The following is a 22,568-nucleotide window of genomic DNA, read 5'->3' on the forward strand; positions in this document are numbered from 1 at the left end:
GGACGCGTGCGCACCAACGTTCCATCACTGCACCAGCAAACAAGTTGAAAAGGACTGGTGCAATTGTACACCCTTGGCGCAATCCGTTGCACACTGGGAAGCCTTCAGTGGGGGAACCATTAACGATGATCGTGGCTGTCATGTTGTCGTGAAAAGACTTCAGAAGGCTGACCAGTTGCTCCGGGACTCCCAGCTTCAGCAGGACAATCCACAGTGCAGCACGCGGAACAGAATCGTATGCCTTCCTCAAATCGACAAACACCAGGAATCCCTTGGATTGGTGCTCGTGACACTTCTCTACAACCTGGTGAACAACAAACGTCATGTCCGTGCAGGAGCGACCTTTCCGGAAACCACACTGTGATTCAGGCAGCACACTTTCGGCGACTTTCTGCAATCGGTTTTGCAGCAGGCGTCCGAACAGCTTGCCAATGACGTCGAGGAGTGCGATGCCACGCCAGTTGTCGCAGCTAGTGAGGTCACCCTTCTTGGGTATCGGTATTATCTCAGCATTCACCCAATCTTGCGGTACTACGCCCTCCTCCCAAACCGCGGTAATGAGCTTAAACAGATTGGCATAGAATAGGTCGCAGTTGTATTTGACCATTTCCGGTAGAATGCCGGAGCTTCCAGCAGCTTTCCCGTTCGTAAGATAGCGAAGGCAGCGCTGGGCCTCTTCAGCAGTGGGTGAGGATGGAACACACACACACACACACACACACACACACACACACACACACACACACACACACACACACACACACACACACACACACACACACAAGCACACACACACACACGCACAAACACACACACGTGCGCGCGTGCGCGCATGCACACACACACGCATGCAGGCACCCACAGGTGGAAGCAGGTTCTCCCTTCTGACAACGCGTACTCTTGTATTCACCAAATAATGCGCGCAACACACATCACACAATACTCGTACGTATGGTACATCTTATACGAGCCTCTCGATCCAAAAAGGGGGGCTTATGTCTTGTTTTGAGCATTGTGAGTTATCTGTGGAATCGCGTTTCTGTCCTCCCGCAGATCACGGTGTAAAATCCTATATATGGGCGATTGAAAAAGTGTTTATTTTACATCACTTTATAAGGGAAAGTCAACTTTCAAGTGCACTTTCGCAATACTGCGCGAAACTAAACTTATCTCTCATTGGCGATGGTGCCGTCATGAGAATAAAGAATTCAAAAACAAACTACCAAAGTCCCCTTTCCGGATCTGGAGGCTGAATTATGACACCAGCTATCGTACCCATCCCCAAGACAACACAATTTAAAGCTGACTCGGAATGAACTCTTGACCGCACTACCTAGAATGTGTCAGCTATTCTCTCTCTCTAGTGGCTAGGCTAACGGCAACACCCCGTACACATGTGTGGTATTGTATAAGTAGAGTCGACTGAGCCTATGTTTATAGTAAAGAAAAAACGGACCAAGAAACTACAAGTTACGCTATAATGTCCACTAACACCACCAGTTACTAAACAATCAGCTCCTGCCATAACATTGCACGACACTGACCGACGGCACTGGCGTTTTACAGCTAACTGTTGTTTCTTCGTCCTGTGTTCTTTACTATAAACTTATCCTTGGCTCTCCATCCGAGTCCATTCCAACCTATGTTTTGTTGTTGTTCAACTGTTTGGTTAGGCCCTGGATCGAATGCGGTCTGTAAAAACACTGTTGGCTCATACGTTTGTGATTGTCCTATTGGATCTCGTAAAGACTTTATCAACAACTCAACTATGTTTACATGCAAAGGTGAGATAGCTCGCAGCCAGTTGGCTGCCTAGAGGCCAACCGACGCAGCCATAGAAAATGTCCTCCTACATGTGTGCATGCGTTTTCCGCGCATGCGCGTATGTGTGTGTGTGTGTGTGCCGACGTGTGTGTGTGTGTGTGTGTGTGTGTGTGTGTGTGTCTGTCCATCTGTCCATCCATCTGTCTGTCTGTCTGTCTGCGTGTGAATGGGTGGGTGCAGGAGTGTTTGTGTGCATCTGTGACTGTGTGTTGTGCAAATGTTGTGTGTGCATGTGCGCGCTTGGGCTAGCTTGTGTGTAAGTGAGGGCGCGGGTATGTGAGTGGGCAGCAGCACTTGTGTTTTGTGTGTGTGTGTGTGTGTGTGCACGCGCGTGCATGTACGTGCGTGTGTTCATTCGTGCATGCGTGTACATACATGTGCATATGCACATGTGCAGTCAATCTGAAATTCCTGTAAGGGCTTGTGCTAAAGTTGTTGTTGCTGTACTTTGATATCTCTTTTAACTCTTAAGGTACGCAAGCTCCATTGCAGGCATGTAAAAGTACTGCATTTTATTGAGACATTAGTATTAAATTTACAGCGAACCACTTGATTTGAGGATGGTGTGTGCAGGGTGTTTCATGTAGTTCTATTGATGCATAATTTTCTTCCAATGACAGCACAACAACAACAAATCGGATACAGGAGGACTGGGGCCAATGAGTTACAGAAGTGCTGCACACTTAAGGCCGATCCACAATACAACTTCATACGATGTGACATGCGACACCTGCGACGAGCTGCGACAGCGACACTCGTTTTTTTTTTTACTCAGTAAGCCTCTTATACAGGCAAAGACTAACACAATGGATTAAGATGCAATACAAAACTGCAGAAGAAATCAGGAAAATGCATGTGTAAAATGAAGATTTTCAAACGCAAACCAACAGGAATCTGAGTGTGCATTTTGAATGCTCTGTGCTTTTGAACAGATCGTTGCGTATACTTGCAAGATGGCGTGCACAGGTGGGAAGTGCTTCCCAATCATAAATTCAACCGGACGTGCAAGCCGGGCTATCTGCCGAGACATCCGCAGACCGTGCAGTGCGGCCCGAACGCCGAGCTGATCCGCCCATATCCGACCTGCGTCGCCATGGTCTGCCCAAGCGTGTCCGGCACGATTGCTGGCGGTGGTGTCGTGATCGCCGTCAATAACGCTTCCGACGACGGCCACCGGCTGTACGCTCAGGTCCAAATCGACTGCGCCAACAAGAGCCAGGGCATACAGTTAAGACAACCCTACTCCGATTCGCTCCCCAAGACAACCGTTGATTGTCGGAGCCACAAGGATTCCACAGCTCCATACCATGCCTGGAGACTCGCAATTGGCATGCCGCTGGACACCATTCGTGATATACGATGCTCAGGTGAGAGTTGTGAAGCTGCACTCGGTACGATATTAAAGGGGAAGTAAAGGCTAGAATCAATTGTTCACCAGTTGCAGTCTTCGGGATGCCGAGTCACACACACACCATTGGACCATTGGACGCCCATCGCCGAAGGCGATGATAGCGATGCTACAGCAGAAGCCATAGCAGCTTGTGCTGGGATTGCACCATTCAACAACTTGCAAGGCTGAAGAAGTGACCGCCACTATTCAGCCTGGTCTACACCACACAGCTATGAAGTGAAGTCTCACACACACACACACACACACACACACGCACGCACGCACGCACACACACGCGCGTGCGCACACACACACACACGTCTTTCTTCTCTTTCTCAGACTCCTGCTGACTTTCCTTTCCTTCTCCTGGGCGGTTACCAGTGCATGCCGGAATATGTGGTGTGGTGTGGGCGGTGGGAGAAATGAAAAAAGACCAAAAAGTAAGGATTCATTGACTAGAAAAGCCGCTTCATAGCTGTGTGGTGTAGACCAGGCTGAATTGTGGCAGTCGATTCTTCAGCCTTGCAAGCTGTTGAATGGTTCAGCCCCAGCACAAGTTGCTATGTCTTCTGCAGTAGCATCACTATCATTCATGTGCATCAAAAGGTCAAAAAAGGTGTGTGTGTGTGTATGTGTGTGCGTGTGCATATGTGTGTGTGTGTGTGCGCGCTCGCGCATGCGCTCGCGCGTGTGTGTGTGTGCGTGTGTGTGTGCATGCATGTGTGTGTGTGTGCGTGTGTGCTCGTGTGCGTGTGTGGGTGTGTGGGTGTCCCATATGGTGCAGTGGTATGTGCAGCGATTTCCAATCGATAGGTTGCGGGTTCGATTTCCGACGATCATGGTCACACGCGTCCTTCTTCTCTTTCTCAGACTCTTCCTGACTTTTCTTTCATTCTCCTGGGTGGTTACCAACAGCCGGTGCATGCCGGAGTATGTGGTGTGATTTGTGTGCGGGAAAAGAATACAAAAGACCAAAAAGTAGGGATTCACTGGCCAGAAAAAAAGCCACTTCATAGCTGTGTGGTGTAGACCAGGCTGAATAGTGGCGGTCAATTCTTCAGCCTTGCAAGCTGTTGAATGGTGCAATCCCAGCACAAGTTGCTATGGCTTCTGCTGTAGCATCGCTATCATCGCCTCCGGCGATGGGCGTCCAATGGTCCAATGGTGTGTGTGTGTGTGTGTGCGTGCGTGCGTGCGTGCGTGCGTGCGTGCGTGCGTGCGCAAGTTCGGTTAGTGGGTACACTTAAGCCAGATAGCGTTGGGCCTGTTGCCAAATGGCTTGGCCGCTTTAAAGGGGAAGTTAAGGCAAAAATTAAAATTTCACCAGTTGTAGTCTTCGGGGTGCTGAGTCGAATGGTCTTGGTCCGAGAAAGCTGAGACGCTCCCTTCCTACTTGAATCCCAATCGAACTCGCGCACTTCCACCGAAACTGGGTGACTGCGCCCTACTAGATGGGGATTTGTATGCAAAATGTCACTAAAAGCGCCATTTCGTTCTTATAAAAGCACGGATGACCGCGATTGGCCCATATGTTGTAGTCTTTTGGACGCTGAGTCGACTGGTTTTGGTCCGAAAAGGCTGCGATGCAGTGTTCCTCCTTTATTCCCAATCGAACATGGCTGAACAAGCGGTCACGTGCTCCTGGGTGCCCAAATCACCTGGTCACCACGCCAGCAGGCGAGAACTTTCACACCAAGGTTCAACTCGAGTTCAACTCGAGTGACAGGACTGCACCCAAAAAAGGTCAAACAGGCTAGTAAGTTGTACCCTACAGGCACGGTGACCAGCTGACTGGTGTACGCAGGAGCACGTGACCGCTTGTTCAACCATGTTCGATTGGGAATAAAGGAGGAACGCTGCATCGCAGCCTTTTCGGACCAAAACCAGTCGACTCAGCGTCCAAAAGAGTACAACATATGGGCCAATCGCGGTCATCCGTGCTTTTATAAGAACGAAATGGCGCTTTTAGTGACATTTTGCATACAAATCCCCATCTAGTAGGGCGCAGTCACCCAGTTTCGGTGGAAGTGCGCGAGTTCGATTGGGATTCAAGTAGGAAGGGAGCGTCTCAGCTTTCTCGGACCAAGACCATTCGACTCAGCACCCCGAAGACTACAACTGGTGAAATTTTAATTTTTGCCTTAACTTCCCCTTTAATATTGTAATGTTGCACATGCCACCTTTGTTGCTACAGGGTTCGTATAGTTTCTGTTCAAGGTAAACCTACCTGTTAATTAAACGTGGACTACCTCTGGCTAGATTAACTGTGCGAACGGTACCATTACAGTTCATTTCAAAACTATAGACGCGTACCTAGGCAAAAACAGTTATGCCAGCATCTATACCACATAAGATCTGTGATCACTTTGTGCATAAATTTTTCGAAATTGGGCGTCTGTTATCCAGTGGCTTAGAAACTATAATTATGAGAGTAATTGTGTAGCGGACCTGAGCAATATTCCGAAAACTATTCTGAAAAAGTTCCGGCCAAATTTGAAATATTTCAAAACACTGCGCGTCTATAGTTTTGGAATGGACTGTAGGCTGTTCAAAAATGCAGCTATTCCCCCTCTTCGTTCCCTTTATGCGCTCTCAGCCAACGCATTACTATCCTCGCTAGCCACTACACACGCTAACAATTCCACAAGTTACCCGTAACCCCTTCGTTGTTTGGAGTTGGTTTGGTTCGTGTAATGGCTATCGAGGGTGCTAAAGTGTAGTCTGAGAGCACATGCAGGAGAAAAGGAGGAGAGATTGTCGCATTACCGTATTATCTCTCTTACAAGCGCAGTCTCTTGTAGAAGCCCAGTCTCTATTATAAGCGCACTCCAATAGTGCTCCGACGATATACAAGCGCAGTCTCCAATATAAGCGCAGGGCTTATAATTATTTAATAATTATAATGGAGAACTAACTGCATGGATCATGCCCATGCATGTTTGACGTCACCAAGAGTACATGAAAACCAGAGTGTGCAGCTTGGGGCCTTTTCTGCTATGGGTGTCTGTCACGGCGGAATTCCGTGATTACATCATACTTGGCGCAGATCTGAGGCGAGAAATGGCGTAGTGCGTACAACTGAGCTGCAGTTGTGCAGAAAGAGACCTGCTTGAATCCTGCTTGTAGGCACTACATCACTAAAATGATGTAATCGCGGAACTCCGCCGTGACAGCCACCCATCCGAGCTGCACACTCTGGTTTTCCTGTACTCTTGACGTCACCCATCACATACGCGCATGCTGATTGCTGCGGTAAAAGTCTGTGATCCCGAGATCTAAAGTTCAGACTCACTCGGTGTAGACTCTACCAGAGAGCACAAAACTGCAGTCCTGGTACCTGCTGGGAAACTTTGTGTTACAGATTTAATGAAAAATATAATAAGCAATGTGCATGTATCAGGTGGTTGAAAAATGACAAGCCCAGTCTCTTGTAGAAGCCCAGTCTCTAATATAAGCCCGGGGTCCAGACTGGTTGAAAAAAGATATAAGCGCTGGGCTTACAATGGAGATAATACCGTAGATTAACCCATGTCACAGTGTGATCAATGCTGCTATAGTGCGCTTAAAAAGTATAGAACTCTAGACTTTTTCGAATAATTCAAATTTGATTTGAACTTTCTGTCAAATTTCTTAGGAATATTGCTCAGGCAGCTCACGCAATTTTTCTCATGTAAATTTCTAAGCGATTGGATAACAGACACCATATTTCGAAAATTTTATGCACAAATTGATCATAGATTTTATGTGGTATAGATGCTGGCCTAACGGTTTTTTGAAACCAGAGGTCTGGACTTTTGAAACGCACTATAGGTAAGCGTATAGCAGATCCACTCTGATGTAGCTACCCACACTAGTAGCAAGTATTGCCGTCACTGGTGCAGGGTAAATGCAGTTGGCTCCCGGAACGGATACCCTGATGCCGTTAATCCTTTTTTCTGCACCTTCTCCTCACCCATACACTGAGGTGTGGTGAGCCCATAAATGGGATCATTTCCAAGTCCACCCAGAGTTTGGGGATTTCAGGGGGGGGGGGGGTATCGTCCATGGGTGGTTCAATAGCCAACTGAGTCATCTTTCCAAGATTCCTTTTGAATCTCTCTCCTCTCTGGCGGGGAGGCCCACGTGACCAGTTTCGGCGGTGAGCAACAAGTGTGTGTGTGTGTGTTGGTGTGTGTGTGTGTGTGTGTGTGTGTGTGTGTGTGTGTGTGTGTGTGTGTGTGTGTGTGTGTGTGTGTGTGTGTGTGTGGCATCACCAGCGTCCTCCACCTCGTGAGGCGTTGTGGCTTGTCCTCGGGAAGCTCGGTATTCCACCTACCCTTCTCAGCTTGATTCGGTCCCTACATGTCGGCATGAGGGCTCGGGTTCGTATATCTGGTCGCTTGACGGAGGACATATATGTTAACAATGGTCTTCGCCAAGGCTGTACTCTTGCCCCCACCCTATTCAATCTGTATTTTGCTGCCGTAATGTCGTCTTGGCGTTCCCGCTCTTCTGTTCCCGGCGTGTCCCTGCGCTCACGCCCTGGCCGGAAGCTTGTTGGGGATCGAACAACCAAGGCGCGACTGAACACGTACCAAGTTACCGAGTCCCAGTTCGCTGATGATGCCGCTGTATACACCACATCAAGAGAACATCTGGAGACCCTGGCAAACGAGTTCCTTCGCTTGTGCCTCTCAGTGGGGTCTCACTGTCAGCATCGCCAAGACAAAGGCCATAGCAGTCGGCCCGGGGGACCTACAACCTGATGTCGTCCTCGATGGTGGTGGGGTTGTGGAGATGGTCTCCGGCTTTACTTACCTCGGTAGTGTGGTGAGTTGCGATGGGTCACTGGACGTGGAGATCACCTCCCGCTTGGCCAAGGCATCTCGTGTGTTTGGTTGCCTCCTGACCCCGATTTTCCGGTGCCGGGGTTTATCCATCGGCATTAAGTGCATGGTATATCGCGCTTTTGTCCTGAGCACTCTGTTCTACGGTGCAGAGACATGGGCTGTGAAGGCTACCCACGTCCATCGGCTGACCGTCTTCCATCGCTCCTGTATTCGGTCTATCCTCGGTGTATCGCGGATCCAGCAGTGGGAGGACAGGCTCACATCGGCAGAATTGGGCAGGCGATTTGGCATGTCTCTTGACATCTCCGATTTGCTCCGACAGCATCGTCTGCGCTGGCTGGGGCACATTGCCCGTATGGAGGAACACCGCACTCCGCAGCAGATGGTATTTGGCGAGTTATATGCCACTCGCCCCCGCCACGGTCCGAAGAAGCGATGGCGTGACGTTGTTGTCACTGATCTAGCTGCGGCACAGATCGGAGAGGGAGAATGGTTCCATCAAGCCCAGGATCGCCCAACCTGGAAGCGGTTGTGTCGTCAGCAGCCTCCTCCACCCGGACCGAAAGAGTTCCGTTGCGCATGTGGCCGTCCCTTTGGCCGCATTGGGGACCTGAAGAGGCACGCCCCCCACTGCCGCGTCTGAGCCATCATCGCTACGCGATGGGCGTCCAAGGTCCAAGGTCCAAGGTGTGTGTGTGTGTGTGTGTGTGTGTGTGTGTGTGTGTGTGTGTGTGTGTGTGTGTGTGTGTGTGTGTGTGTGTGTGTGTGTGTGACAGTTAAACCCCATTGGGAAGCGCACAAGATAAACTTGGTCCTGGACGACTCGAAGTCTTGCTGGGTGGTGAGCCCTGCGCCCCGCGCATGGTCCACGCAAGATGTGGAGGGACGTCGTTATGGATGACTTTGCGTCGGTTGAGCCACCGGTACCAACATGTGGATAGTACGATGCAGCCCAGAACTGTCCGGAGTGGCGTGCCGTTGCCCGTCGACTACCCAAGGCACCCTCTGCTGCTGGCTACAGTTGCGCCTGCTGACCTGAAACGCCATCAGTCATTCTGTCGTGGGCTGGAGAAATAACAATGCTCTATCATTGCTACGCAATGTACAAGGTCAAGGTCAAGGTCTAGGAGTATGTTACGTCGGGGTTTTTTATGACCTGACGATAGCCCTTCCGATTACTCACTCACATCACAGGTACATCCCACGTACACCACATTCAGAGGACTGATTATTGTATTTACTCCAAAGAGAGTCTCAGGAAGAAGGCAAACACAGAACAACAAGAATACGTACAAATGCACGCATGCGCAACCTGCACAGTCTGCACAACGAACACGCGGACCCAGCAAACACGTGCCAAAAGGGGCAGGGACAACATAATGTGTGTGTGTGTGTGTGTGTGTGTGTGTGTGTGTGTGTGTGTGTGTGTGTGTGTGTGTGTGTGTGTGTGTGTGTGTGTGTGTGTGTGTGTGTGTGTGTGTGTGTGTGTGTGTGTGTGCATGCGTGCGTGTGTGCGTGTGTAACAGTGAGCATACTAATTTACTAGCAGCTCCGGACGACACAACAAATCGAACTCACTCCTTCTGGACTAACCAAGAACTGAGGGGAAACCCTCGTCGTGGCCAGCTTCATATTTCAGAATAAATGCGGGGAGTCATATTCGACTCCCTGCTGTGTTCAGAGTACGGTGTGGGAGGTAGAATAAGGATGTGTGTAGAGAAATAGTTGTCCATTATGCATGAATAATAATAAGTAATTCGGGGATCACCATACAGAGCCTGCACAAAGAGTGTAAGTCATTATGTGATTGGAAGGCCAACGGGGATGGGAGAAGCAGTCTCTAAGACCATTCCCGTCACAGGGTGAGAGAGAGAGAGAGAGAGAGAGAGAGAGAGAGAGAGAGAGAGAGAGAGAGAGGGAGAGAGGGAGGGAGGGAGGGAGGGAGGGAGAGAGAGAGAGAGAGAGAGAGAGTAGACGGGGAGAGAGAAAGGGAGAGGGAGAGGGAGAGAGAGAGAGAGTGTGTGTGTGTGTGTGTGTGTGTGGGTGTGTGTGTGTGTGTGTGTGTGTGTGTGTGTGTGTGTGAGAGAGTCTGTGCGAGTGTGTGTGTGTGTGTGTGTGTGTGTGTGTGTGTGTGTGTGTGTGTGTGTGTGTGTGAGTGCTTATCTATGTATGCATGTGTGTATGCTTGTGTGTGTGTGTACTGGTTACCCCAGCCAGTGTAGGGTGTGCATAGGTAACTGTCATGGCCGTTTTATACTGATGTGCTCCGTGTGGTGTAGACCAGGTGTGCATTGGTGGTCGATTCACATGGCTTCGCCAGTTGTGTGGGTTAGACAGTTATCTGGCGCAAGTCTTGATCTGTCTCGTTCAGATCTTGTTCGCTATCGTTGCTATAAGAGAACATCTGTGGGTGCACATCCAGTGCATTTGCAGATGTGCGTGCTTCTCTTGCGACGGGCGTATACACGGTACATGGTGTATGTGTTTACGTGTGTATGTGTGTGCATGCGCGCGCGCGGGGGGGGGGGGGGGGGGTCCCATATGGTGCAGTAATACATGCAGTTGATTTCTAATCGAGAGGTCGCGGGTTCAATTCCCGACGAATATGGTCGCACGCGTCTTTCTTCTCTTTCTCATTCTCCTAGCTCTTTTTTCATTATCCTGGGTGGTAACCAACAGCCAGTGTATGCCGGAGTATGTCGTGTGGCATGTGTGTGTCAAAAAAGAATGGAATAAATGGAAACAAATATGAAAAATAGAGATTCACTGGCCAGAAAAAGCCACTTCAATCAGCTATGTGGTGGATACCAAGCTAAAATTAGCGGCGGTCAATTCATCAGCCTTGCAAGCTGTTGTATGATGTAATCCCAGCACAAGTTGCTATGTCTGACATAGCTGTTCGCTATCATCGCTTCCGCGATGGACATGTCTGAGTTTGAGTGTGCGCGTGTGTTGTGTGTTGTGTGTGTGTGTTTCACTGCTTGCAGACCATTGTGTGATTAACAAGTATCTCCCATTCGGTAACGTTTATCCAACACCTATCGGCAGAAGAATGAATTACACCTGCAATCATGGTTCGATACCCGCCTATAAATCGGGGAAAAACGAAACAGATGTCCCTCTCTGTGAACTGATCGACGGTTATGCCGCATACAAAAAGCCATCAGTGTTACCGGTGGACTGCATATGTAAGTACGCTGGTACATACTGAAGTGCTGTGTAGTCCCCCCTGCCCCCCCCCCCTGCCTCCTGCCCCCCCCCTGCCCCTTGCCCCCCCCCCCCATCCCCCCCCCCCCCCATCCCCCCAAACACATACACACACATGCGTGCGCGAACTTAAATAAATACAGACACGCATACACAAGAACTGCACACATCACACGGACTTCACCCATCACACGGACTGCACCCATCACAACGACTCCACACATCACAGGGACTGCGCACATCACACGGACTGCACCCATCACAACGACTCCACACATCACAGGGACTGCGCACATCACAACGACTGCACACATCACAACGACTGCACATCACAACGACGGCTGCGACCTCAGATCGGCTGAGGGCAAAACGCCTCACCATCACTATGCTCCCGCTATGATATTGTTTGTCTTTGCCTGTGAGCTAAGATAAATGTAAAAAAACCTTTAAAAACCTGTACATCACAAGACTGTGCAACACCGTACAAACCGGCCTCAGTTCCGTGAAGTTCTCAGCACCACATGGGTATGGTCTGCTCCAGTCTTGCTGCTGATACTTTACAAATTACAATAAGCCACCGCCCCCGCTGCTCAGCATCTCATAGTTCTGTGGTGTTCAGTAAAAATAAAATAAATAAATAAAAACTTGCTTCACAGAGCGGAGGTCCAACTGGGCGCATGCCTGTATATGAGCAGGACAATTCCTGGAGAGTCAAATGCTTTCCAAAACAAAGGGCTGAGCGTGCCAAGCACTCCTCAAGACGATTATGGAATGCATCTGCTGCGAACAATACTCGCCCGGTCAGTGAACATGTCCAGCTACATGGGGTCGGGGCAAGCAAGGTCTGATAGGCCTGCCGTGTGTACATGTGTCCTACGCATACGGCTCTTCCGGCCCGCCAGAGTCGTAGCTGGTCCCCCTTTTATGTGTGTGGGGGGGGGGGGGGGGCGGTGCATGGCTGCATTTGTACAGGATGGCGGTTGTATGTCATTCAGGGTCTATATGTGCATGCTGAACCTAAGTCGAAATGTTAAGGGGGGGCAAATACCCCCCCCCCCCCCCCCTCTCTGTGCTCGATGCTGGCTATGTGCCTGTGACCGGGTCCACGTGGTTCTCATTCGTGCGCAGCGCTGATTCATTGCTTCTTTGTGTGTTTTGCACATGTTACCCGTCGGCCGACCCTGCAGCTGACAACGTGTGTAACCGAAACGCATCATACTGCCCATCTGATTCCTGGTGCTCCCCGTATAAGACACCGGTGTGCCAATGCAAGGCCAGCGGGCAGTTGTTCAACGAAACTGCCCATCAGTGTCAGGATATTGACGAATGCAACCTTCCCGGCTATCCGCTCTCCTGTGCAAGACACTCAATCTGCACTAACACGCCGGGATCATATACATGTGCCTGTCCCAAGCACTGGAGAGACACTGCTACTGGTGAGACTCGTCTTTCTGGTGTGCTGCATGTGAGTGTGAGTGCGGGTTTCTGAACGCCCCCGTGTGTGTGTGCGTGTGTGTGCGTGTGTGTGCGTGCGTGTGTGTGTGTGTGTGTGTGTCCCATATGGTGCAGTGGTATATGGTGCAGTGGTTGGTATGTGCATATGGTGCAGTGGTATGTGCAGCGATTTCCAATCGATAGGTTGCGGGTTCGATTCCCGACGATTATGGTCACACACGTCTTTCTTCTCTTTCTCAGACTCTTCCTGACTTTTCTTTCATTCTCCTGGGTGGTTACCAACAGCCAGTGTATGCCGGAGTATGTGGTGTGGTGTGTGTGTAGAAAAAAATGGAAAAAATGGAAAAATGAAAAATAGGAATTCACTGGCCAGAAAAAGTCACTTCAAACAGCTGTGTGGTGGATACCAGGCTAAAAATAGTGGCGGTCAATTCATCAGCCTTGCAAGCTGTTGAATGGTGTAATCCCAGCACAAGTTGCTATGTCTAACATAGCTGTTCGCTATCATCGCTCCCGCGATGGGCATGTCTGAGGTCTGAGGTGTGTGTGTGTGTGTGTGCGTGTGCGTGTGTGTGTGTGCGTGTGCCCATATGGTGCAGTGGTATGTGCAGTCGACTTCCAATCGAGAGGTTGCAGGTTAGGGAGAGAGGAGCTGGTGTGTTTGTGTGTGGGGACGTGCATAAGTTCGCCAGTGTCAGGGGCGTGCTTGGCGAGGGGCACATGGGGCAAGTGCACCCCCAAAAAATATTTCGACCGGGGTTTTGAAAAGTCACAAATGCATTGCGGAAAGCCCAACCTCGCGGGAGCACATCCTGCACCTGTGTCTTGTACAATGCACTAGTAAGTTGTTGTGTAGTAGGGGCCTGGTGCGCGGCCTATATGCAGCCAGGCAGTCCGTATGTACAGCCTGTCAAGTGTAGTATCACCACAGTGGCACACGAATGTCAGCGCTAGAAAGGAAAGAGAACGTGTACAGTGTTCATCCTTATTTTGAAAAAATTGATATGATGCTGTACTGTGTTCATTCTTGATGACCTACAATCTTTGTAACAGTAATTATGACGTCACATGTACAAATATCTGATGGTGTCACCGGTACAACCTTTCGAAAATTGCTGTTGTCTGGAAGGGGAGCCGAGCACACCCCTGAGTGTGTATGCACTTTGCTGTGCGTGCATGCATGCGTACCTGCCTGTGCGTACATGCATGCGCACTTGCCTGTGCCTGGGAGTGCATGTACGCGTGCGTCATCTTGTGCACGCATGTGGGGTTCTCCCAAACAATGTTTTGATTCTATTGGACAGTCCTCTACTGCCTTTGCTCCTCTCTCAATTGTGCACTCATACGTGTACCTCGTTTTTCCAGACGGTCTGGGGACCGGGGCCCTGCCCGTAACTTTGATATGTCCGTAACTCCGAATCATAATATACATTTTGATGGGGAAAGGCCATAGATATGGCATATGACATCATTATTTCCTCGAAACTTGACCAAATAGTAGTGGTATTTCCACTTAGACTCGCCCGAACGGTACCCAGTATACCAAAGTGTCTGTAACGTCGGGGTGCGCGTAACCGAGGTATGAGTGAAACTCTGTTTCTCTCTCCTCTGCTGCCTGAGGGTTTCATGCTTCTGTTTTACGATTTGTTCTACTCCTTCAGATGCAGGATGCCAACAAGTCAACTATTGCCTTACCCGGTCCGGGAACAAGTGTGCCGAGAAGAAGGGAACATGCTCGCTCAACTCTACAACAGACGCCGGCTACACGTGTGGCTGCCAGACCGGCTATCAGCTACCCAACTGTACGGAAATCGATGAGTGCTCTCTCGGCAGCCATGATTGCCTTAGCAACTACACCTGTGCCAACACGCCGGGCTCCTACTTCTGCGTTTGCCCGCAAGGCTACAGTAACTTTGTCGGATCGTCCACCTGCTTAGGTTAGTCTGGCTATCTGTGGGCATATTTCAAGGCAGGCACGCGGGGATACAGTGGTCCCGGTATAGTCCAGCACCATTTGTGCTAAGGATATTCTGCTGGATTAGGGAGGGTGCTGGACTGGAAAATCTGATTTGCTGCTGCAGTGTGCATGAACAGGACATCTTGGTAACTGAAAATAATGCTGGTCTATAAAGTGCTGGATTACAGAGGTAAGACTGTAGATTAAGACCATGGCTGAGAAACAGAGGGTTGCAGGGTCGAGTTCAGTCTGGAACTCAAAGCACGTTTCCAACCATGCTGTAACTCGCAGTGAACTGGAAACGGGTGGCCTGGCAGGAGGGAACCGCTTCCCTCGCCCAACTCTGCCCCACAGCGATTTGGAAACTCGTGTCTTTGCACGAGGGCAACCCCTCCCCGCAGTGCATTAAAAACGCAATCGGCCTGGCACAAGCCCCCACCCTCTTCCCCACAGAGTATTGGGAACTCAAGGCCTCCGTATTGGGGCACTGAATGAGATTTTTGGTCTTTGACAAACTTTGTCGTAACTGTTACCTGCTCGCCTCCCACCGTTTTAGGAGGTGCGACGGTGTCTTAGTCCTTGAGGGTGAATCGTCAATATTTGCTGCGTTTTCTTGCTTTTGAAGCCAACATTACAGGGCAAACTCTCTCTCAAAGGCTGAGCCATTGTAAGCTGAGATTCATCTCTCTCCATTCTTGACACATACAGTGAAAGTGCCCAGATCCGGATAGGTCGGGAGCGAACACCGCCCGTAGCTAGGAATTGCCTGTTGTGAAAAGATTGTGTTGTTTTCATGTGTGATGGCATTCCCCAAACGGTCTCGTCTAGTCGCGTGCATGTGCGATATGAGCATGCGCGATTTTGTAGGCGAGAGTCCTTTTGTCAGTCTTCTTGTTCGTCCCTTTCCGTGTAGTCTTCATGTCCGTAATGTCAAAATATATCATGTAAAACAAACTTGTCTTGTCCTTTGTGTCCTGCGTCCCGGGGAACGGAATGGCTGACATTCCGTAACACGCCCATAACTCGGAACTTGCCGATTTACTCTGCGCACTGCATGTAGTACGTACAGTACATATACAAGTAACACTTTTTATGCCAATCAATAGTTTGTGGGGCCTTTTTTTCATAGAAATGCCAATTCTGTGACTCTAAATGGGTAAAAAATGTGCCTGGTAGACGGCCATGCCAGGATTAGGGACGTACGGATCTGGGGAGTATCACTGTACAGCCGACCTACCCTTATAAGCTATAACGATAACCCCTATAACGATAACCCCTATAACGATAACCCCTATAACGATATTACCAAAAAAAACCATTACTTCGTAACGATATTACCCTTAAAATTATAACCCCTATAACGATATCACCCTTATAATGATATTACCCGTATAATTATAACCCTTATAACGATATAACCCTTATAACGATAACCCCTATAATGATGTAAAAGAGAAAAGGACATATGGATACGAGTTAAGAGTAACTCTCCATCACTGTAACATGATACTATATACAGTCAGAAAGTGCAATAACTAGGCACAAAACTGACAGAGTACTGAGACATTCGACGTCCTGACACCTAACTTCAACACATCTCCGTAGCGCTAACCTTTCTGACTGTATATAGTATCATGTTACAGTGATGGAGAGTTACTCTTAACTCGTATCCATATGTCCTTTTCTCTTTTACATTTATTTATGGCTCAACATCCGAGTTTCAAATTGCACACCCTATAATGATATTACCCTTATAATGATATTACCCTATAACGATAATTATTACCCTTATAACGATATTTTTCTGTCAAACCAAATCACAAACTTAATATCATTATAAGGGTAGGTCGACTGTACATGACCATACTGAGTTCTGATTTCTATCTGTCACTGACCTATATATGTGACTGTTTCTGTTTCCGGTCCTTGTTGCAGACATTGACGAGTGTGCGAATGGCGGGGCGGGATGCTCTCACAAAGCGCATTGCGACAACACCCCGGGGTCCTTCACGTGCAACTGCCAAGCTGGCTTCACTGGCAACGGCAGTGTGTGTGACACTGTGGACGAATGCGCCCTGGGCACGCATCGCTGTCACCTTAAACCGCCATCGTTCTGCATCAATACCTACGGCTCTTACGCGTGTAAGTGCCCAGCAGCCGGGTACACCGATAACGCTACGGCGTGTATCGACGACGACGAATGTTCGCTTGGCACGCATCATTGCAATACAGATAACGGCGTGTGTCAAAATACTCCGGGAACGTTCAGCTGTCGCTGCAAGGCTGGATTCACGGGCAACGGTACACTGTGCAATCCCAAGGACCCGTGCCTGAGACAAGGTAGAACGTGTGATAGCAGAGCCTCGTGCACACCCAACCCTAGTACCGCCGCCACCAGCACAAGTACAGCTTCGACTTACAGCTGCATCTGTCCAACTGGCTATGTTGGCGACGGGTACACATGTGATGATGAAAATGAATGCCAGTCCGGAACACACCAATGCCCCGTGCTGGGCGCTGACTGCAGTAACTTTGAAGGTAGCTACTCTTGTAGTTGTCAGGCTGGCTTCACTGGAAATGGAACAAGCTGTGAAAATATAGACGAGTGCATTGAGGTGCAAACTTGCCCACGAACATCAAACTGCATGGACAGCAATGGTTCATACGCGTGTCACTGTTTCTCTGGTTACTCTGGTGTGTCTTGTGACGATATCGATGAATGTAGCAGCGGTGCACACAATTGCGGACTGAACACCGAGTGCGTGAATGTACCCGGAGGCTTTGAATGCGAATGCGTACACCAGGGCACCAGTTTGGCCGTCGTGAGCAGCACGCAGGTTTGCCAGGACAATGACGAATGCAGCACATCGGCTCACAAGTGTGACTTGACCACCACAACGTGCAACAACACGTTTGGAACCTACTCGTGTGGCTGCAGGAGCGGCTATGTACATTCGATCGACTCGACCACCAGCTGTGTGGATGTGAACGAGTGCGGTAGGAATGTGACCAGCTGCCCCACGCTCTCGCGCTGCGAGAACACGGCAGGCAGCTTCACATGCCAATGCCACTACGGCTATGTCCTGGACAGCAGCAGCGGCACTTGTGTGAACATCAACGAGTGTTTAAGTGGTGCGAGCGGACGGCCGGCTTGCGGCCGCAACGCCACCTGTGTGGACACGCCAGGCTCGTTCAACTGCCGCTGTCGACTAGGTTTCGAGCTCAACGGCAACAACTGTGGGGACGTGAACGAGTGCCAGAACTTGCCGTGTATACAAAACTCTGAGTGCACCAACAGCCCTGGCTCATTCTCCTGTGCCTGTAACCTGGGATTCACCGGTGATGGCCGTCAGAGCTGTACGGAAATCGACGAATGCGCCTCGCCCAAGCTGAACAGCTGCAGCCCGAACGCCGATTGCCTCGATCAGCTCATCGGTCACCAGTGCAGCTGTCGCCTTGGATACTCGGGTGACGGCCACACCTGCCAGGACATCAACGAGTGTTTGGACGAGGGGACGCGAGCGCAGAAGCTCTGCGGCGCCGGCTCCGTGTGTACGAACAACAACGGTTCGTACACGTGTCCATGTGCCAGCGGGTACTCCGCGCACGCCGACGACACTGCACAGGGCAGCAGTGTGAGCACCACGCCCGTGTGTCGTGACGACAACGAGTGCTTTACCGGCTTGCACGCCTGCGACCCGCAACGCTCCTGGTGCGAGAACGCTATCGGTTCCTACAAGTGCCACTGCACCCCTGGGTACGAGGGGAACAGCTGCTCTGACGTTGACGAATGCAATGACCCAACGGCGTGCCCGAGTGAGTCAGTGTGCCGCAACACAAACGGTTCGTACTCGTGCCACTGCAACCGCGGCTACGTGAAGACCCGCGCACAGAAGTGCGTTGACGACGACGAATGCTCACTCAGCAGCGATGCACACGACTGCAGCGCCAACGCAACATGCAAGAACAGCGTGGGCAGCTTCACCTGCACGTGCAGCGCCGGGTTCACCGGAGACGGCGTTCGTTGCTCCAATATCGACGAGTGTAACGTCACCATGGTGATTCCTACCCAGCCGCCGCTGATTCCCTTCCAGGGAGGCGAAGGAGGCGGCGGCGGTTTCATTCCGTTTCCGCTTCCCGCCACTGGCACCACGACCTTGGGCAGGCTGTGCGCCGCGAACTCACGCTGCGTCGACACGGTGGGCAGTTACGAGTGTACGTGCTCGTCGGGTTACTATGGCGACGCACGGGTTCAGTGCAACGACGAGGACGAGTGCAACAGAAAGCCGTGTGACGCAAACGCCAACTGCAAAAACACTGTCGGATCGTTCCAGTGCTTGTGCCAGCTCGGCTATTCGGGAAATGGCACGCACTGCACAAATGTTAATGAATGTACTCTCAAAACTGACAATTGCCCTGCCCAGGCCAACTGCAGCGATACGGATGGCAGCTTTGTTTGCCCCTGCAAAGTCGGTTATGCGCCTGCGACCGGTGGAGGATGTACGGATATTGATGAATGCAACAGCGCACCGTGCGGTCGTAACGCAGTCTGTACCAATACGGACGGCTCGTACAGCTGTAAATGCCAAGTTGGTTATGCCGGAACGGGCAGGAACTGCACTAACATCAACGAATGCAGCCTTACAGCACCAACAGCTCACACCTGTCACTCAAACGCCACCTGCACGGACTCGCCGGGCAGTTACGTTTGCCCGTGCAATCCCGGCTTCATGTCGGCCTCGGATGGCAGCGGCGCATGCGGGGACGTGAACGAATGCAACCGGAAGCCGTGCCCAGTGAACGGCGTGTGCACGAACAGCTTTGGGAGCTACAGTTGCGCGTGTAGCACAGGGTACGTCAGAAACGGCGAGCTGTGTTCGAATGTGGACGAGTGCGCCAAGGGAACGCACGCCTGTCTCGCCAACACGAGCTGCGTCGACTCGGCCGGCTCGTACTCCTGCCCCTGCGTTCCGGGCTTCTACCCGGCGAAGGACGGAAGCAGGAGCTGCAGCGACGTAAACGAATGTTATGACAAGCCGTGTCACACCGATGGTACCTGCACGAATAGCATTGGCTCGTTTCAGTGCAGCTGTAACAATGGCTACAGTGGAGACGGGAAAACAATGTGCGGCGACATTAATGAGTGTTTGGGTGAGAACTGTCCCAGCAATTCAACGTGCAGCAACTCCCCGGGTAGCTTCACTTGTGCATGTAACGCCGGGTTTGAGAAGGCTAGCGACGGCAATGGCACATGCAAGGATGTGAATGAATGTGACCGCAGACCGTGCCACAATCACGGAACGTGCACCAACAGCGTCGGCTCGTTTCGCTGTGCCTGTGACGAGGGTTACCTTGGAAACGGGTCCGACTGTAGAAATGCTGATGAGTGCATGCTCGGCACTCACACATGTGATTCGAATGCCGCTTGCACGGACACACGAGGCAGCTTCACCTGCAAATGCAATAATGGATATTCGTATTTCACGGCTGTAGCCGATGGCCATGCTGTATGCACTGATGTCGACGAGTGTATTGTCGCACCATGCCATCACCACGGAAATTGTACGAATACCATTGGCTCCTTTAGGTGTGGCTGTAAGTTGGGCTTTGCCGGCAATGGTTCGAATTGTGATGATGTTGACGAGTGTGATCAGGGAAGCCACATGTGTAACGTGACTAATCAAGCGTGCAGTAACACACAGGGCAGCTACGCATGCCCATGTATCGCCGGCTACGCGAAGGCTAGTGACGGCAGTTGTAAAGACGTGAACGAATGCAACCGCAGACCATGCCACGATCACGGAGCCTGTACGAACAATGTCGGCTCGTTCAGCTGTGCCTGTGACAATGGTTACCAAGGTAATGGGTCCGACTGTAGAAATGCTGACGAGTGCATGCTTGGCACTCACACATGTGATTCGAATGCCGCTTGCACGGACACACGAGGCAGCTTCACCTGCAAGTGCAACAATGGATATTCGTATTTCGCGGCTGTAGCCGATGGCCATGCTGTATGCACTGATGTCGACGAGTGTATTGTCGCACCATGCCATCACCACGGACATTGTACGAATATTATTGGCTCCTTTAGTTGTGGCTGTCAGTTGGGCTTTGCCGGCAATGGTTCGAATTGTGATGATGTTGACGAGTGTGATCAGGGAAGCCACATGTGTAACGTGACTAATCAAGCGTGCAGTAACACACAGGGCAGTTATACATGCCCGTGCATCGCCGGCTATGTAAAGGCTAGCGACGGCAAAGGCAGTTGTAAAGATGTGAACGAATGCTACACGCTTCCGTGCGACCCGAACGGTGTGTGTACCAACAAGGTGGGCTCGTTTTCTTGCCGGTGTTCCAGTGGCTATTATGGCAATGGTACACTGTGTACGAATATAGATGAATGCACGGCTGGCGCACACCAGTGCCATGGAAACGCCGGTTGTACAGATACCTCTGGCAGGTACACGTGTAGGTGCAATGTCGGCTATCAATCCACATCGGCGGTCGAAGGCCACAATTGCACGGACGTGGACGAGTGTTCGTTGGGACGCGCGAGTTGCGTGACCAACTCCGAATGTCGCAATACGGTGGCCTCTTACACGTGTGAGTGCCAGAGCGGGTATTCGGCCACAGCTACTGGAATCACCGGGGCAGAGCACTGTGCGGATATTGATGAATGTAATGCCAGTCCTCCGTCGAGCAGTCTCTGCAGCAACAACGCAGTGTGCAGTAATACAAACGGCAGTTTCACATGCCCGTGTGTCGCTGGGTACGTGAAGGCTAGCAACGGCAGATGTGAAGACGTGAACGAGTGTTACACGAATCCGTGCGACGCTAACGGCGAGTGCACCAATAAGGAGGGCTCGTTTGCTTGCCGGTGTGCCAGTGGGTATAGTGGCAATGGAACACTGTGTACGAATATAGATGAATGCACGACTGGCGCACATCGTTGCGATGGAAACGCTGGCTGTACAGATACTGTTGGTAGTTACAAGTGTAGCTGCAATGTCGGCTATCAATCCACGTCGGCGGTCGAAGGCCACAATTGCACGGACGTGGACGAGTGTTTGTTGGGACGCGCGAGTTGCGTGACCAACTCCGAATGTCGCAATACGGTGGCCTCCTACACGTGTGAGTGCAAGAGCGGGTATTCGGCCACAGCTACTGGAATCACCGGGGCAGAGCACTGTGCGGACATTGATGAATGTAATGCCAGTCCGCCGTCGCTCAGTCTCTGCGGCAACAACGGCAGCTCCTGTCGGAACAACGAGGCCAGCTACTCCTGTGTCTGCACAACTGGATTCAGCGGTGAGTATTATCCTGCAGAGACCAGCATTGTGTTATAATACAGGCGCGTGCCGCGTATGGGTTCCTGGGTGCCCGGACCCCCCCCCCCCCCCCTTTCGCTCAAAATGCAGGATTTTGCTTCATTTTTTGAAAAATTTCCCGGGGAGGCCCCGGAACCCCCCCCCCTTGAAGGGCACCGGCGCACGCGCCTGTAATAACACTGTGCTACGTGGTTGTGGTGGCAGGGGAGAGGGGGGGGCAGGGGAGAGGGGGGCAGGGGAGAGGGGGCAGGGGAGACGGGGGGGGGGGCAGGGGAGAGGGGGGCAGGGGAGAGGGGGGCAGGGGAGAGGGGGGCAGGGTGCTTAAGAAATTTCACAAACCGGTTTACGTGCATGCTTTTCAAGTGAACTAGATACAACTAGATCCAATGAAACGTCTTGCCTATTTGTGCGGTGTATTTTTTAGCCCAGTGTATCAAATGAAACACCTTACACACACCATCTTCAAGTGGTCTCTTTGCTGCAAATTACAACATCTTGATCCAAATTTCGGCCCGGAGCCATCATCAGGATTGCGCACATTAACCAATGTATCGCTTTAATAGTTTTATGGTCAAAAC

The 22,568-nt window shown here is 51.0% G+C and overlaps 1 protein-coding gene across 1 annotated transcript in view; it reads left to right on the plus strand.

Moving 5' to 3' along the window:
• The window catches only part of LOC135826646 (fibrillin-3-like), a gene marked incomplete at its 3' end in the record, with an annotated part of 35,521 nt that overhangs the window by 3,939 nt on the left and 9,014 nt on the right, over nucleotides 1-22,568 (plus strand). Inside the window, exons 3-8 of the mRNA XM_065339249.1 lie at nucleotides 1,674-1,784; nucleotides 2,757-3,191; nucleotides 11,031-11,231; nucleotides 12,438-12,686; nucleotides 14,367-14,642; nucleotides 16,598-21,970. Coding sequence (XP_065195321.1) covers nucleotides 1,674-1,784; nucleotides 2,757-3,191; nucleotides 11,031-11,231; nucleotides 12,438-12,686; nucleotides 14,367-14,642; nucleotides 16,598-21,970 — 6,645 coding nt within the window. The remainder of the gene's footprint in view (nucleotides 1-1,673; nucleotides 1,785-2,756; nucleotides 3,192-11,030; nucleotides 11,232-12,437; nucleotides 12,687-14,366; nucleotides 14,643-16,597; nucleotides 21,971-22,568) is intronic.

Source organism: Sycon ciliatum, chromosome 10, assembly GCF_964019385.1.
Source record: "Sycon ciliatum chromosome 10, ocSycCili1.1, whole genome shotgun sequence".
Taxonomy (NCBI): domain Eukaryota; kingdom Metazoa; phylum Porifera; class Calcarea; order Leucosolenida; family Sycettidae; genus Sycon; species Sycon ciliatum.